Here is an 18,148-nt window from a genome sequence, read left to right on the forward strand (position 1 = left end):
TCCGGAGGAAAATGCATTGCACATGCTTCTCGACAACATAGTTAACAACGTATTATTTTAGAAGAATGATTGTCTGGCCACTAGTCGCCTACTGTCATGCAGCCTTTAGAGTGCTCCATGACACGGTTTCCGAATGAAAGATGTCTCCGATTTCCAGTGCTAACGTCTTTATACATCTTGCCTTCTTATTTTCATTTAAAGCCGCTGATATTGCTGTGTGTGGGTCTCTCTCCGCAAAAAGAAAAAAAAAACATTTCTCTGCAGGCGGAAAAACCTCTGAAGGAACCCTGATTATAGTTCTCGCCATAGTGCGACAACTGTAGACATGGTCCTTCGACGAGCATGTTAACGCTCCCGCCTCTGGAATTTGCTGCAACAGGTACTGAAAAAGGAAAGGCAACGCGTGCCGAGATGGAGTTCTCCTTCATCCTGTCAAGCTTTTTATTTACATAATTTTCAGCACCTCGCGCATCTAAAAGCATCCCAAGCCCCGCAACTTTTCGCTTGAGGAAGGATAAGAAATTTAAATTGGTGTCAACGTGCTATAAGTGTAAACCTTCTTTCTAAATGTGAGTGGCACGTTTTGAAAAACAAAAGAAGGTGGATGGTCGCAACCTTGTAAACACTGCGTAGTTTAATCTTGTTATTAGTACCACACATGCAAGAAGCATTAGAAGAGGACCAAGACCTGTCTTCTCGCAGCGAGTGCTAATTTTTTCCCTCCGGTGCGCGCCCACGCAGACTCCGGCTACCGGATCATGGACCTGTACAGCCAGGTGCACGCGCAGCTGCTGGGAAGCGCCTTCTACGCCATATCAACCTTCTTCTTCATGAGCGGCTTCATCCTGGCCTTCTTCATGCGCCAGGCCAAGGACGACACCATCATGCGGCCCTTCCTCGCGCTCTACGTGTTTGCCGTGGTGCGACGCTACCTGCGGTGGGTACCTTCCGGCATCGCCGGCGTGTCGGCTACGGCAGTGATGGCGGAGCGCAATCTTTAGTCGAGGCTGCATCTCCACTGTGTTTCTCTTCCGCGCTTAAGTATGAACATAAAGGTACACTTGCAAACAGCCCTAGTAACTCCCTCTTTTATGCGTTTTGCATTTCCGAAACTGAAACCTTTGCTTTGAATGAAACACCGTTATACATTTGGACTAAACGAGACACACAGCCTGCACGGCCCCCGAAAATACACACAAACCCGTGGACGCCCTCTACGGACTATTTAAAATAAAGAACAACATATCCAAGTAATTGGGAAACTTGTAAGTTATTCACTGACTTTATTCAGTTCTTCCTGCACTCTTGTACGTCGTGCTCGTGGGTGCAGGAGCGTTCGGAGTTGAACAGCCCCCTTGTGGTGCCCTTCCAGGCTGACGGTGCCGGCCATGGTGGTGGTGTTGTGCTTCTTCCTGTTCCCACTGTTCATCTCGGGCCCCCAGGACCAGGACCTGATGGGCCAGGAGCAAGACGGCTGCCAGGCTAACTGGTGGACGATCATGGCCCAGATCGTCAACTTCGTGCCCACCGAGAAAAGGGTGTGTACTGTGCACGTCCACTACTGGGTCTCAAGGCCTCGCTGGACTCTCATTGTACGCAAGACATCGCCAGCAAAGTACTTTCGTCGGACGCGCTCTCGCTTCAGGACCACAAGAATGCTTTCGTGCAGGAACTCTTATAAGCTGACAAAAATGGCTTGAATACATAAAAACCGGGGCCTATTCCCCTCACGAGCGTGCTGGTTTGGGCCTGTTGGTTGAGCATGACAACGAATTGAAGCACTAGGACAACGGGGCAAGCAAGTCAACACACAACGCGCCCTGTGTGTGTTGACTCGCTTGCCCCGTTGTCCTAGCGCTTCAATTCATTGTTATGTTCCCCTCCTTCAGCTCTATCAAAAAATGAAACAAACTGGTGGCAAACACCTTAACTCCGGCCAACTAATGCCTGCCGGATGCAGTATGTGCCAACCAATGGCGTTGTCGAGTAAGAATACCACAAAGGAGCCTCGGTGCGCGCAGCAAGCAGATTGTTCGCTGTTCGCTTCGAGTGCCGACGTGTACGGCTGTGGTGCGGGCTCGGAACGAGAGTGGGCGTGGGGTCTGATGAAATACACACAAAGGTTCTTTTAATCGACCAGATTTAGGGGAAATCCCCAAGATAGAGTAATTTTCTGCGAAGGAAAGTTTCACATCCACCTGAATGCAGCCATACGGCTGCAAGGGAAAGCTATACAGCTTCCTCAGAAACTTCGCAATGGAAGAAAAATTCGTCCCAGGACGAATTTCTCTTCAACTTCGAAGTTTCTGAGGAACCTGTATAGCATTTCTTTGCAGCCGTATGGCTGCATTCAGGTGGATGTCAAACTTTCCTTCGCACAAAGGTTCTTTTAGGGCAAGCACCTGTCATGGTCCTTTAACTATTGTGCAAGGTTACGGCGTGTTTTATTTTTGAACTTCGCTACTTACTAAGTGTGGCTTTCAGCAGATATTGAAGTGAATACGAACATTAAGGGCGAGGTGCATATTGAGGTTTCATTGGATAAAACGGGCCTCATTTCGATATGGTGTAAAAGATTTGGACTCATTCGCCCGTCTCTACCCAAGAGACACGTAGCCTGATGAGTCGAAGATCTCAACGAGGATGTCTGATCATGGTGTTTGCAATTAGCCTCAATCAATTTTGCGAAATACCAACTTCACCTCAGGCGCCGTTTCAGACTGTCATCCACTGCTGCCACGGATAGCTTTTGCATCAACACGTATTGTTTCTGTCGAAGAACAGCTATATGGCTGTGAAAGGTCGACAAAAGCCTACTCATGAATCTTGCTTAATCTTCTAAAATTGGGCACGGCACTTTACGTGGATTCAGATACGTTTTCAAAAATACTAGGCCTTACGCGAGGTTTTACTGTCAGTATCACTCCATGCAATTTCTTCGTGACGAGAAGAGCAGGCAGCTAGGTCGACGTATGAAAACGGCTAGCGGCAAGGAATAGATCCGGCATCCGGAGAACGGAAGCAGTTGATTATGGCTGGTAGCCGTCATCCTGCAGTGAATATAAAATGTAACTTAACAAATACATTCAACGAATAAAGTTTTAATATCCCTACAGAGTCGAGCAGTTCAAACGACATCAGTGCCTTTTCCACACTCGGCAAAACGTTTCACACTTGTTTTTAACAGCCTAGCTTCCATGTCACGCTTGGTTTGCAGTATGCACTCCTTCGAAGAAAATGAACACGGCCGTTGCCTACGGCTGACCCTGACATGAAAGGGAGCTACCACGGAAGGCGATTGCCATCTCTTCGAAGCTCGCCGTCGCGCATTACGGAAGCCGTTGATTTGAAGGACGTTTCGTAGAGGTCCTTATCCCGCTGGTGATCAAGTCACGGAACCGTGCGCGTTATCATTCAATCTGAGTGGTCTCAGTCTAAGCATATAATGTCACCTCGGATCGAGAAACTTCTCAGGCAATAAAACTAGCTTATTTGAAGGAAAACAGCTGGTGCCATGGTTTGTACACGGAAATTCTGGGCCGCGCAATCACGCAGTCGTTTGCAATATCAGTAGTTCGAATCGAAAAGTAGTCGATAACAGTGTAGATAAGAAATTATTTTCCTGATTTCAGTGTACCACTCACCGCGACGTTTCCGTGGATTAAAAACACTCAAAAGCGTCAGTTTTTTTCTAATGCAAATAGTAATATTCAACACAATCCGAGATTGTGCGACCCTCATTTGAACTTGAGGTTTAGGTGCCACCAAGCAGCCGGTTCGCAAACAAAACTTTATTTCAGCCACACCTGGTAAGGCCCCACTGCTCCCTCAGTAAAGTCGTACGATAATCTCAAAAATCCTACAGAACACAACCGCAAGTGCTTACAAGTAAAGAAATGCAATGGGGGTGGGGGGAGGGGGAGGGGGTTACGCATCAAAACTACGCGTGTGAATCCGATCGGCGCAATCTATTGCGTGGTGTTAGCAGGATTCGTTTGTTTCTATTTCACCAGCCGTACTGGTAACTAAGACAAGCTTTCGAAACTCCAGAAAGATTAGTTTCAAAATTAGATAGCAGTAAAATCAAGCGGTGTCGTGAATAAATCGTAACCCATGCACAAAAAAAAACCGTAGGGGAAGATAGAGTTTACGCCATCCGTGTATTTCCGGCAGCATTTATTTTAATTCAGTTTTGTTGTGATTTCCGTCTCGGCCGAGAGCAAAAAATTGTTGTTTCAAGTCATTTTACAATAAGTCCGATCTCTTCGCACTTTTATTTTTTTCACTCAGTCTCGAGAGCTTGCTGGGTCCTTGTTCTTCGTTTTGTTCGCAGTGCATGCAGCAGTACTGGTACATCAGCAGCGACATGCAGATCTTCCTTGTCGCCGTGCCCCTGTCCATCATATTTGTCAGGTGAGAACATATGCCAGTGTACCATCCGCAGAATTAAAACATCAAGCAAGACACGTAGCCTACACGTATCATGTGTTATTCATGCGTTAGCCGCCAATATGAAGCACGGATAGTTTAAGGAGTAGCCCATCTTTAAATGATATGCCACCTGTCTTCCTGTCAAAAAAAAAAGGTAGAGTCAGAACAGACAAGAGTGCACTTACAACTCAAGTGTACCTTTAGTAAGGGAGTAAGTTGTGAATACAGATGTAAAATATTTTATGCGTATGAGAAAATGTAACTGTAACAAATGAGATCCAGCTTCCTTTTCATCTTATCTGCCATGGGATTATAAGCTTATAAACCTTCCTTGTGTGTTCACTACAACAATTCCCTTAAGAGTCATTGTGTACTTGCTGCTTTAACCAGAGCCGATCTCTTCGCCAGTAACGTTTTCAAAACATGTTTTCCTAGGTAGCGAAGTGCACTAACTGCAAGAACTCGCTCTAATTGCAGGAGCCCAGCGTGCGGCTTCTCCCTGGCGTTGTTGCTCAGCGTTCTCGCCTCCGTGGCAGCAGGTCTCGTAACGTACATGAAAGACCTGAAACCATCCATCGCGTTCACGATCGACGACTACAGGTAACGTCCGACTTCTGTTCCGTCCTCTCTCTCTTCTCCATACCTTCACAGCGGTTTGTGTATCTTTATCCTGTGTACCACGTTAGCCTTCAAACTTATCGTTCCTTCTGCTTTACTGACACGCAGAGATGTTAGTAAGACAGTACACTAGTCAAGGCTCGATTCTGAAACGTCAAGCATCATGGCGCCTACTGCTGTCTCCTTCTTGCTGTATTTGCACTGTTCGTCCGTCTTTCAGCCTTAGCTATGCTCTGGCTAGCTATGCTCTGGCATTTATGTCCTCCCTCGCCCTACCCCTGTTTTTACTTTTCATGAACAGTCGCAATCTGGAAACCGCTGAATTTGTCCACGAGCTTCCCTATTCCAACTTGGCCACCTACTTCATGGGCATACTGTCTGGTTACTGCGCTGCCACGTGGAATAAAGCGTGCATAAACAAGGTAAGAACTTCTCAGGCTTTAATTTTGACGCATATAAGTCATTCAGTGGCCAAGTCATCAGGTCATACCTGCCAGCATTAAAGGAACGGAATCACAGACAGAATCAGCCATTTAAAATGGCGGGGAGATATAAAACGTTTCTAAGCGACTCAATTGCGAGTTCGGACTCGATTTCCTTCACTATAGGCAAGCGCTCCTCGCATTAACTCTGACGTCCCAAGCAAATACCACAACAACTCTACATGAAACAGTTGGAGTCGACCCCGCCAAGCAGGCAGCCGCACACACTTCCACGAGCAGAATCCTCACCGCCGTTCGTTCGTAGTCGCCCACCGCGAGGCTGAAAACTTACGGCTACATTCACCTACGGTCCGCCTCCTTTTCCAGGTTGGGAGCCTGACCATATATATGCCCTCGCGGTGGGCCTTTCTGCATCCCACACCAGCAGAAAATCTTTCTGCGATCTGATTTTTGATCTAGCGATAGACAGCACGCAATTGCCACCTCGTTAAGAAGAGTAAAGGGCTATCTCTCCGACACAACAACCGCAACCACAGGCCGCAGACGCAAATTATAACTGTGCGTTCCTGCTAGGGTCACCGCAAAAATAAAGCTTACGTAACCCTGGTCTCCGGTTTTATTAACCTGATGTCCCCCTCTCGGATTTCCATCACCACATTTCGTTCTACCCTGATGCGCTAGTGCAATGGTGTTGGTTATATACCTATAAATTGAAAGATATTGCACTACAAAATTGTGCAAGATTATGAACAGCATGCTTGAGAGCTGCAGAGGTACCAGCTGCTTGGAAAATGTCAAGGTAATATTACTCCTTAACGCAGTTCGAGCCGAGAGCTAACTATCTAGAACCTAAACTTTGGTGTATGCTGAACATAAAACACTTACCAAAGTAACAATAGAGGAAGCATGTGATCCGCTAGTATTCTTGCACACTACAAAATAGGCTGGGTTTAGGGGAAATTGCTTGGGATTGGACAACGTTGGCGTTACTAATTATGTAAATGTGAAATCTAGAAGTATAAAAAAAACCATTTTAAATAGCTCTCTTTAATAGATCGCAAAAACGCGTTTAGCGTTGCAAATGACAGCTGGAACGCTAGCGCTGCGCAATAGTACAGGCACTGAGGAGACCCTTATGAGGTCCTGAAAATATACGCAAAGACTGCAAGTGCACCATAATCGTTCCCAACAGAAGTGAGAGGTTTTCTATAACGAAGGGCGTTACCCAGGGACACATTACCTCCTTGAAGTAATTTGCGGCTTGAGTAGATGGCGTGTTTAGTGCCCTTGATACGCTTGATACAAAGATATCAGCCATGCGAGATATTGGGAGGTAGTAAGCCGATAACAGTGTTAAGTGATTTCGCAAAAGGCCCGCCGAAATAGCCTTTATTATGTGCTCAAAATAATTTGGTGGTAGGGATGAAGGTTAATATGAAGAAATGATAATTATGTCTTACATCCAAGCTGCGAAACAGCACTACATAAAACGTGATAAAGTACTAGAACAGATAGAGGAGGGCAGTTATCTCGGGGGCTTAGGAAAGTCCCAAACACCAGAAATAGTTAAAGCAAAGAAGTAGCGTAGGGTCACGTTATTTGAGGAGTACTCTCATATAATTATACGTAACATCTCTATCTCTCACGTTAATGGTAACAATAGATGAGTACTTCCAGTACTCACTTATGAGACAGATGGTTTGGGCTCCTAGAAGTTATCTTAGTCGAAATTTGAACTTTTTAATTGGATAAGGTGTGATTATTAACTTCTTACTTGATTTTGGCAATTCTCTGCAATATTGAAAACAGCTTCCCGCAAAACGCGTACGCACAAGATCTCGCATCGCGAGCAACAAAAAAAGTACATTCCATTTATTGGGTTGGAAAGGTACCATAGAAGCGCCAATCTATTTCCATGTATCGTGCTCGCTATCACCTTTTGAGGTTCTTCATTAAATGTGGGCCGAGGTGTGTAGCTCCTATTTTAACACGCGGAAAATGATCATAATTACCGGTTTCTTTATTGTCCACATGAATTTTTTTTCTTTCGTAGCAGCCGGAAGGACTTGTTCGTATTTAAACGAACGTTACAGCTTCCACTGAAACAAGTGTCCTAAATTAATTGTTAAAAAAGAAGTTATTGTGTTTAACTTAATTATAACATATGAGTCCAGACCTACCCTCTCCCCTACTGCTCGCTGAGGTCCAAGAGGTGCTGCAAAGGCGGCGGGCTCATCCAAGTGTTTCCTGCTTGCCGCACCCTGTAATTACTCCACTGTGATTTAAAACAATAGCACCTAGTATAATTTACTATTTACCTGCTGTCCTACTTCGTAGAATTTCATCAGGCCTAATTCTCCCTTGAACAACCCATGCATATTTGTATCCTATGCTTGGAATTGCCCCGGAATAAAACATCTGCCACAGAACAAGTTGCTGATTTTCCGAAGAGGCGTTCGACTGTCAACAAACACGTTGTCGTAGAGTTAGGCTGAGCTCTGGCTTCAATCGGTTATCCCCAGGTGCTGCAGGCGTTCTTGTGGATCCTGGCGCTGTGCCTGAACGTGTTCCTGGTGTTTGTGCCGTACGCCTGGAACCGCTGCGAGAAGGACGACCTGAAGCAGCTGTACTCGGCGTTCTACGGCGGCAGCTACCGCTACCTCTGGGGCCTCTCCTGGTGCTGGATCGCCTACGCCTGCGCCACTGGAAGAGGAGGTGCGTGCTAGGCCAGCATGTGGCTGATCAAGCGCGCGACACACTTGAATTGCTGCCAACCTTTCCCAAACGGCGCTATGACCTCAGTCTTTGACCACAAACTTCAAATATCATGGGAAACTACTACGGTTTAAGTGCATGACCCAGAGTACTACTACCTGCAGCTGTATAATGTGGTCGTGTTAAATCAAAGAGCGCCACATGCATATAAAACAAATTTCAGTGTGGACTTCATGCATCCTGTCAACAATCAACAAATCCGAAGCCAGTATTTTTTAGAGCAGGGAAGGCTCGGTGTAAAGAACATTTTCAGTGGCCCTGCGCATCAGGTGAAGTGTGCTTTAACGTTGACTCACAACAACGAATACACGAAGTGCATCTAGTTATGTGTGCACACAGCGTAACATTTCTTTTGTGCTTCAGCTTCCCCAGGTGTACGACGCATTTTTCTACCGTAAACGTGAGGAATTGTGCGCTACGTGAATGTTTGATTTATGCCCCGTAACGCTGATTCGCGAGGCGTCGATATGTAACCAAAGCCTGTAGATTTTCTGCTGCCGAACTTCGAAAATGAGCGAAAACTATACCAAGGTTCTATGGTCGTCACCTGAGGCAGGGGAGTAACGTGGCCCTTCCTGTGATTATACTTTATGACGCAAAGGTTATGCACTTGAACCTACAAGAATCGGAACACTAATCGAGTAGTGTTCCAATATTTTCCACACATGTTTTCCATAAACGCAAACATGTGTGAACCCTTGCCTCTTCGCTTGTTCGTAATGTTCTTTTGAATGATATGCACTTGGTTGCTTCCTTCCTACCTATCCGAAACGCTGTTTGTTCCCACCCACCCTGCAAAATAGTCCTACAGACAATCAGGAAGGTTCCCGTTGAAGGCCTCGGCACAAGAACAGTGGCCACAGACCCCAATATTTGTTTTTCATTTTATCTTCGAAGCTGATAAAAGAGTAAAGTGCATGAGAAACTGAAAATTTCGCAGGTTGGTTTCAGTTTATCCTGCTGGACCGCATAAAATAATCCTGAACAGGGACGAGAAGACCGCAGCAAGGTGTCATTTCTTCGTCCACGTTCTTTCGCACAAAATTTAGAAATAAACAAGCAATGCCTGTTCATTTTATAAGAAAGTACCTTGCAGTCACATTCGGTGCTGTTGCCCCTGTAAGTGTGTATCGGGTGAACGTTCTAATCTAAATGTATGTGTGATGAGGACGCCTGGATACGGAAACCTTAACGCCATATTGGAAAATTGTTCCTTTGCAGGGATCCTCTCCAGATTCCTATCCTGGAATCCCTTCGTGGTCCTGGGAAGGCTGACTTTTGGCGTTTTCCTTATACAATACATTGTTTTCATCGCCCGGCAAGGCGTTAGCACGAACACGTTGCAAGTCAACGAGTTTTTGCAGGTGAGCTGTGCGCATTTCATTCGCCCTAAGTGCCTCACTGAATTATTTAAGCCCCAGTTGCAACGTCCTTGAGCGGCATCGCCAAACAGAGTGGCGTAGAGACTAGTTTTAAGAACAGTGTCTTGATGCTACACAACTTTGCCAGCACTAGAGTATCATGCATACCGAACCTGTCGCCCCTCTTGAACCAGACCTTATGGCATGATTCGCGCAGGTTAAAGACGCCCTGGGTGTCGCTGTCATCAGTTACTTTTTCGCCTACATCCTGCACGTGGTGTACGAGGCACCCGTGGCCGGCATCGCACGCATGATCTTCAAGTTCCACACCATCCGGAAGACAGGAAGCCCCAAGAAGCGGCAGCAGATGCCGCCCGAGTCTCCGCCGCCGGCCACCATGACGACCGAGGCGACCTCCAACGGGTCGGCTTCCACTCCCATAGCCAACAACGACTCGAACCACTCTCCACCCACCATTCCAGAGGAGCCCTGATAGCGCAAGAAAACCACTCGCAAACTACGGACAGCGGCTTCGAAGAAGACGACTATCGGCTTCGTCGCGAGCAGTAACGTCAGATGGCGTTGCTGCGCGTACTAAGAAGCGATTATCGAATGCTCCACTGCCCCCTACAGGACTCAGCTCACTGGCGGACGAGTACGTGATGTCAACGTGTACCGACCGTAAGACACGTCGGACGAAGGGCAACTAAAGCTTTTGAAGGCGTGGTTTTTGCCTTGCGTCCTGGTGTCTGGTGTCGGCAACGCTCTTGCATATCCGCTCAAGACTTTACGTGAACACAGCAGGGTTCTTCGTGTGTTAGCATTGCCACTTTTCAGGTCAACGCTGAGATTTCGCGCCCTCAGCCGCCATCTTGATTGAGACCTTCGGTGATGAACCAACCTGTGGTGATTTATTAGTGCTGTAGCGCTCCGCTGCCTCGAAACCGAGCGTGCAAACGGAGGTGCCTCGCGTTCGGTGGTGCGGCGCCGAATGTGGGCCGATGGGATGCGGGCTTCGTGGAACTTTCGTTCTCGGACCCCAGGAGGCTCCGCCATGCATCTGGAGAGCAACTGGCCGGTTGCGTGAAAAGTTTGCGACGAGGCGAAAGAACGACAAGTTCGACCAGTGTGCCTTCATCTTTGCCGGCTGTCTGGCTCGAGCACTCGTGAAGCTCTCGACGGGAGTCTCTGACAGTCATTGTTCATTCCTTGATGGTATCTTATTCTCTGTATATGTCTTCCCCACACGTTAACGCCTTTTTTTCGACTGTCTGTCTGCGATACAGTGATTTCGCTGCGATAGTTAGGACTGTTCTAATGGCAAATAGTATTGAGCACCATTTGTAGTTTGCTCTGAAGTAAAAAGGAATCAAAGTATTTTCAGGGCTATTAAGTATTGTTGCCAAGCAGTGTCTCTGCTCTAAGACTGTTTTATGCTCGTAATCAGATAGCAGCATTCCTAGGTTCAAGCCACTGCCAAAATTCTAGTTTTTCTCCCAGTGAAATTGTCTACTATAACATTCAGCAGTGAACCGTACGCTGATGTGTATATGTATTCCGCACGAAAATGCGATATAACAAAATAGCCAATAAGAAAGGGTGCAGATTCTCGTGAGTTGCCCTGGTGATATGTTACGTGGATGACACAGAAAGGTAAGCAGGACAGTGCAGATTTTTTGGCTGTCTTGGGGCAAGTAAGCTAATTTTGCATCTCAATGTCACATGTTTCGTCCGTATTTTCGTGCCTACCGCAGGTGAATTGAACTCACTTTTTTTCCCCCAGGCGTATATGCTGTGCACTCAATGCAGGAAAAACAATCCAGAAGCAAGCCTCTTTTAAGCAACTGAGACAACGAGAACCATTTTTCTTGGAGCTGATAGACAGCGGTGCAGCTGTGATGCCTCTTAGGGGACGGCATCGCAAGCGTAGTAATTTTCGTCAGCGCATTTGTCTTTGTGTATAGCAACGTTTCGTGGTGTTCTTTTGTTTTGCTCATTGTGGAGCCAACAGATGAAACCCTTTTGGGTGGAAAGACCTTCCTTGCAGCCTCTGGGTGTGCGGCATGCGCGATCGTGAACGCAAGGTTTCAAGAGTAGCCGGATCGTGTAGGTTCCCGCTCAGGCAGTCGCCAAAAGTGATTCGCAGAATGACCCCCATTAGCGCAGCCGCTTAACTTAAACTAGTTTTTGTTCCCGACCTTTCCTAGTTCAGTCAGCATAAAATCTGCCTTCTGGGGGGGAAAAAAATATGCAAGACGTGGAATGATGGGGTACCGCTCCATGTCTCCGCGGTTGCGGGTAATTATTGAACCCTACATGAACATTCGCATTTTTATGTAAGCTTTGTGTTTCTGCGCAAGCGTTCGGATTTTAATGATCGGACAAATCCCGACGTGCTTGAGGAAATGAAAATTGCAGCCTGCAAAGAAGCATGGTCGAGCTGGCATCTAAACAGGCACAAATTGTAAGTCGTACCCCCGATTACAATGGCTCAAGCTTCGGCATAGTCTTTCCAGTTTGCCGCCTAACACTACGCTTATATGTGTGAGTTGGTGTTTTAAAGCAGTCCTCAGTGTTTGCAAATCAATAACGCAAGCTTGTTATCAAGAAGCTTTTGACATTCATCCGCTGAGGAAACACAAGTAGTGATTCTGTGATGATTTTTCTGATAGCTCTACCAGACTGCGTGTTAAATCCACGTTCCAATGTATAGCGATATAGTTAAGCAGATTGTGTATTCCCTATTGTTTGTCTTTAATAGCGCCAAAAAAGTTCGATACTGTGAATTGAGACCTCGCCATTGTATGGCATATGCGTGGTGTTTTAGAGTAACTATTCGGGACTAAAATCTATATCGTTCGTGTTTATGTGCTATAAAACAATGGTTTGCCTGTACCTGTACGCTGCAACTATACAAGAGGCTATACCTTCTTCTCACGAGTATCCTGACTCGGGGGACGCCAACAAATGTCTGTCCTCTCCGACAGGTTATGCCAACGCGGTTGGCTGTATGTGAATCTTTGGTCATTACGACACGAAGGTGTCTGATTTTTAGATGCAGGCTTTGTAGCATTCTCGTTATTTATGGCTTTTGCTTCTAGCTGGCGTTATACTGAAACACTCTGAACGCATGTGCAGTTTTCTCTCGTTGTTGTGTGCGAATTGCGGAGTCGCGTGTATCTCGCGACGTTTGACGTGAACCTTGAAGGTTCAGTTTTAAAGTGTCCGTGGAAAAATAAAACGTTTCACCTCTAGTGCTGCGTACCAAAATTATTGCGCAGCTCACTTTCCCCTTTTTGTCGGCTGTTTGGCTACATTAGTTCGTTTTCCACTGTGGTTTTATTTTGTCTTGTAGTGGAAACGTTTCAAATACTATTCATTGTACACCGCGAACAAGTGAAAGCCTGCATTACGTTCCTTTTTATTGAAATTAGCGTGGATATTCAGTGACGCCACCGAGTGGGCGAATTCGGGTAGTTGAAAACTGCCACCGGCAAAGTTGCGGGTGTATGCGCACTTGGCGCTACCTGGTTCGTTGATGACTCGGGAAGGCTTTTTTTAAATGCAGAGCATTTCTTAGCCTCGCCTCTTCCTGCGTCGGACGGCGTCCACAGCTCCGCGTCCGCAGCAGGTGCGCGCATGCGTCGTAGTCAGCCCATTCGCTCGTCACCCCCGAAACGCTCCGTCGCGGTCTCGGCCACGGCCGGGCTGGAGGAGCGGCGGGCGCGCACTTTCTTATGAAAGTGCGTGCTCGCCGCTTCTCCAGTCCAGCCGTGTCTCGGCGTAACAGGTGCGTGATAGCAGCGCGGTGGGGCGTAGAAGAGCGCGCGCTGCTTGCGCATGCGCGCTCTCCCCCCCGTACCGCTCTCCCTCTACTGCGCGCGCTGCAAATATAAAGCCGCTAGCGGTCGCTCGTGCTTCAGTCACTGCGTTGCTCCTTGCTTCCTTGGTTGACGCTCGCTCCCACGTTTACTCGTGTCTGCTACTCCAGCATCACGGAAGAAGCGATGGAAGCAACACTGCCTTCAACCAGTACTGAGGCCCCAATGCTCTGCATTTACTCGTGTTCCCCTCGCGGGAAGGCGCGGGAATTTTTTTTTCTTTAGCCCCTGCTTTTTTTTTTTTTTTGCACTAGACGCAGCGTATACAGGGACCATGTGGATAGGGAAATTTCAAAATGAAGAAGTATTTCCGCCATTTCCTGCTCGCTGAGTGGGCTCGCAAAACAACGCCACAAGCGGCAAAGTCAACCAATAAAATCCCGGGCCATCTCCACTAACGTGAAACCTGGTGAGGGGCGAAGCATGCTGTGTGTACGTGTATTCTTGTAGCCTCGGAGTTTTTGCCAACGGAGATGAAACCACTGGGGGGGGGGGGTGTCGGTATACAGCTTTTCTGTAAAAGTTTCGTGTCTTTGAAGCACGAAGCTCTCTAGCGCGAGGCGTAAACGAGTGCACCGGTGTTTTTTTAGAACGCGTTACGAAGCGCTGCAGCGCGAGGCGTAAATGAGTGTCCCGGTGTTTTTTTAGTACCCGTTACATTCTAGCGCGAGGCGTAAACTAGTTTCCCGGTATTTTAGTGCCGTGACTACTTGAGACGAATGACGATTACGACGACGACGACAGGAGACGCCAACAGCACCATCCCAAAACAGCGCAAAAATGCAAAAGACAGAGAGATGACGACGAAGACACGAGCTGAACTTCAACGGGTTTTATTCATTCGAAATAAAACCCGTTGTAAAATCACCGCAGTCCTCCTCGTCCTTTCGCGCTCCTTTGCTTTTTTGCGCTGTTTTCTTAGATCATGTATCAACACGCCCAATTTTTCCACGTTAATCGGCAAAATAAAATTTCATTTTTGCCTGCTTTTTATACAATCTGCAAGTTGGTGGTATAAGCTCAAGAAAAAATTTTTGACTCATTTAGAATACTAAATGGGCGAACCACGCCTAATTATAAATGGCCCCTGTCGCAGTATTGTTTTCAGATTTTTTAATAGGTGATACAATTCGAAAAGATGAACATGGAGCGTGTCTAGCACTTTTGTTTGGCGGCCATAACACACCCGAGACCAGTATTACTGCTCCATGCACGTCCGATAACATTGAGACTAGCTGAAGATAAATGACTGCCCCCAATCTGGCACTTGTACCGTATGGTTGAGAGTGTCAGCGAACCCGATCTCTTACCCCCAACTCTCACCCAACATACGACCAGTGGGCGTTCCAGCTGGCCAGCACCGACATCTCAGTCTAGTGCAATCTGTTGGACGGGGCCCGGGCAGCCAGGGAGGACCAGGGCTTCCCGGACAGGGGAGGCCCCCCACCGGACGGGCGCACAACCATCAGCACCTGAAGCTCGTTACAATAAACGTTTCTTCACTCCCATTGCTACTTCAAAGTGAGGACTCTTCAAAGTGAGGACTCTTCAAAGTCCTCACATTGCTACTGTGCTCATGTGATGTCACACAAGCAGTTTCGCTGCTATTGGCCAGCTTTCTTTCAGTTGCGGTAATAAGAGCATTCGATGGCCGCTTTGACTAACACCGAAACAAAAGCAAAGCAGAGACTCAAATGGATTGCTGCTGAGGCGAGCACATCGGAGCTCAGTTATGTATGGGCGATAACTATAGCGTTCCCACTGCTTCCAAGCGCGATGGGAAGAGAGATAGTCTTGCATCAGCCTTGCTGTAGGACCCCTTTACCGCTTTATCTGGGTCGACAGAAGATACAATAATAAATGGTTGAAACAACTGAATTACTGTGCGTGCGCGTGGCGGCAGATGGAGTGAGTGAGCTGACGTATCATGTGCATGCTACTTACTACCTCCGACAGACCTCATTTGGTTAACTCAGCGGACCTTGGAAATTGAGTAGTCACACCAGACGCCGCGCGCTCACATATTGAGGCTTTTTGTAGTGGCTACAATCAGAGTTTCACCCGTGTACACGGTGAAATATCCAGGCCCATTTAACTGAATAGGTGACAAGGCGCTCGGTCTTTATGTTTTATGTTACAACTGATGGAACCTATTGTCGTGCTCAACATAATATGCTCGACTCACGCACAGAGTGCTCTACACAGGACGAGAAACTCAGAGAAATCAAGCGCGTTTCAATGGCAGGTGCTGTTTCATTTGGCTACGAAGCATTTGCAGATGGGCAATGCTGGCCCAAGGGAAATATACTTCGATTTCAAGCACCGAGCTATATCATTTGTTGCCAAAAAGCAGCGTGTCGTGTGTGTTTATGATGCAGCCTAGAATCTTGCACGATATTCACCCCTGACTGGTGAAAAAATCATGCACCCCCTCCGTCAAACGACGACGGTGGTCGAACGCGAAGCTTTCTCTATGACCAATTCGTTGGTTGTCGTCTGAGTTTGGACTGAGTTTCGACCAGGTCGAAATTGAGCAATCGGACAATAAAGAAAAAAAAAAAGAAATGGATCAATCGGATAGACGCCGGCTTCGTAACGCAAGGGACCCAGATACGGTTCCGGCCACCGGAGGCATTTTTTTCACTTTCAATTCGGTTTTTCAGCGTTACAGACGCCATCAGTGAGAATAGCAAAGCTTCGCTTAAAAAATGGTTGTCTCTATGGGTGGCTATCAAGCCATCCATGTTTATGCTCTCACGCACTAAGTTTCGACATATCCTCGGAACGTATCCCAACTAGCGGCTACCCAAATGACATAACTCCTTGTTTTCTGTGGGTGTATGCGTGTGTGCGTGCGTGCATGATGTGTGTGCGTGTGTGTGAGTGTTTCAATTACAACCAGTTACAACTGATAGGAGCATTCTCGTCAGCGTTTCCATTTTTAATGAGTTATATGGAGTGTCTGCTCGATTCTCCCACACACGATTTGTTGCTTAGGGGTATTCGGCAACTATAGCTGCAAACATTTCCGCCGTGTGTTCCTCAAATGAATCCATCCCCCGATTCTTAACGGCACGTCTGCGTGAAAACCATTGTGATCTCTCTGCTTGAGGCACGTGTCTTGAGCGCAGAAACAGTACAGTTCCCGTTCACAGCTTGCTTAGCTGTTCACACGTAGTCACAGGTTTCGCAGCCCCTCCCGGAGTCGCGGACTGGTCGTTCCCAGCTCGGGCCACTGCAACCGGCAAAGCGGCGCCCCGGTCCGAGCCCGGGGAAGTCGAGCTGAGTAGCATCTTCTCCAGGTTCGACACGGGTGCCTCGGCAGCCAGGTAGAGTAGGTAGGCCAGCAGGTAGCTGATCACCGACACGCCCAGGAAATCCTTGAACTGAAAACGATCAACAACCCTGTCGATCTACGTCCTCGCACGTACTCCACGCGTACGGGGGTGGTGAGGGCACGGAATACGTTACGAATTGCCGTAAACGCAGCAGGCCCACTTTCCCCTTGAGAGAGCGTTCTCGCACTTTGGCTTGTTTTCTAGTCTACCTCGCCCCCCTCCCACCTCCTCCCCCTTTTCTTTGTGCTTTGCCCGCAGTCGCAACTGGGCGCCATAAGCTGAATCGCCCTTCCCGTTGGTACCTTTCCTGCATTTATTAATGTGATTGAAGCAGTACTGCCTCTCCGCAGGCGCCTATTACGTGGCCCCCTTCTTTTCACGCCGCGCTTGTTTTGAAATGTTGCTGGGGGGCACTGAGCAGATTTTCATCTCAGTATAGAGTAGGCGCTGCGTACGTACGTCAGAAAGATAAGGTTTCTTTTATTCCTTTCCGGCAGACTGACTTTATCGCTTCTAAACGACATTGCCTTTTCTAACTAGCGATTCTTACCGGAGATATTTTACTTGGGAGCGTTCTCACGGTCGCGTTTCTGAAGGGACCGCACTAATGTCTACTCTCACGCTTGTTCTTATTTAAGGCTGCATCTTAACTTTCTAAATCAAACTTTATGCTCGCTTAGTCGCTGACATTACCCGCCGCGGTGGCTCAGTGGCTAAGGCGTTGCGCTGCTGAGCACGAGGTCGCGGGTTCGATTCCCGGCTGCGGCGGCCGCTTTTCTGATGGAGGCGAAAAGCAAAAACGCCCGTGTGTACGAGATTTCGGCGCACGTTAAAGATCCCCAGGTGGTCAAAATTAATCCGGAGCCCTCCACTACGGCGCGCCTCATCGCCTGCGTTGCGTCGGCGCGTTAAACAAAAAAAGAAAAAAAGTCGCTGACATTATTCATGGAAAGGATGACGAATACAAACAGCCCCTCACTCGATACTTTTTCGTCACACCATTTTTCTTTTTGCAGTAGTGGTAGTTGTTGTTGTTTAACCGTGACAATATGACGGGAAAAATATGATAAATTACCACGCCCCCACGCCCCCCCCCCCCCCCCCCCATAAACTGACTTTGAATCGCCTACGTTCGCAAAAACTCGTGGGCCTACTCGGCACAACGCATCTGAGTGAATAACACAGCGCGCGAACGGACGGCACAAAAAGCAAGTTGCACTACACAAGCTCTGGCTCACAACTCATGGTTTATTAGAGAACGGAAAGAATATATACGCGCAAGAACGCACATGCGCAGAGGA

At 47.6% G+C, this 18,148-nt stretch overlaps 2 protein-coding genes across 2 annotated transcripts in view; one reads left to right on the top strand and one right to left on the bottom strand.

Annotated features, from left to right (window-relative positions):
* Positions 1-12,921, top strand: part of LOC144143426 (nose resistant to fluoxetine protein 6-like) — a 79,311-nt gene extending 66,390 nt beyond the window's left edge. Inside the window, exons 7-14 of the mRNA XM_077675185.1 lie at positions 742-937; positions 1,373-1,538; positions 4,334-4,413; positions 4,909-5,031; positions 5,351-5,471; positions 8,015-8,207; positions 9,489-9,631; positions 9,846-12,921. Of these exons, the coding sequence (XP_077531311.1) occupies positions 742-937; positions 1,373-1,538; positions 4,334-4,413; positions 4,909-5,031; positions 5,351-5,471; positions 8,015-8,207; positions 9,489-9,631; positions 9,846-10,121 (1,298 nt within the window). The 3' untranslated portion in view covers positions 10,122-12,921. The remainder of the gene's footprint in view (positions 1-741; positions 938-1,372; positions 1,539-4,333; positions 4,414-4,908; positions 5,032-5,350; positions 5,472-8,014; positions 8,208-9,488; positions 9,632-9,845) is intronic.
* Positions 12,922-16,047: 3,126 nt separating this feature from the next.
* LOC144168930 (nose resistant to fluoxetine protein 6-like) overlaps positions 16,048-18,148 on the bottom strand; it is an 84,600-nt gene continuing 82,499 nt past the window's right edge. Inside the window, exon 14 of the mRNA XM_077697926.1 lies at positions 16,048-16,895. Within this exon, the coding sequence (XP_077554052.1) occupies positions 16,659-16,895 (237 nt within the window). The 3' untranslated portion in view covers positions 16,048-16,658. The remainder of the gene's footprint in view (positions 16,896-18,148) is intronic.

The sequence above is a fragment of the Haemaphysalis longicornis genome, unplaced genomic scaffold, assembly GCF_048455015.1.
Source record: "Haemaphysalis longicornis isolate Haplotype H1 unplaced genomic scaffold, Haemaphysalis longicornis Haplotype H1 scaffold_1, whole genome shotgun sequence".
Lineage (NCBI taxonomy): Eukaryota > Metazoa > Arthropoda > Arachnida > Ixodida > Ixodidae > Haemaphysalis > Haemaphysalis longicornis.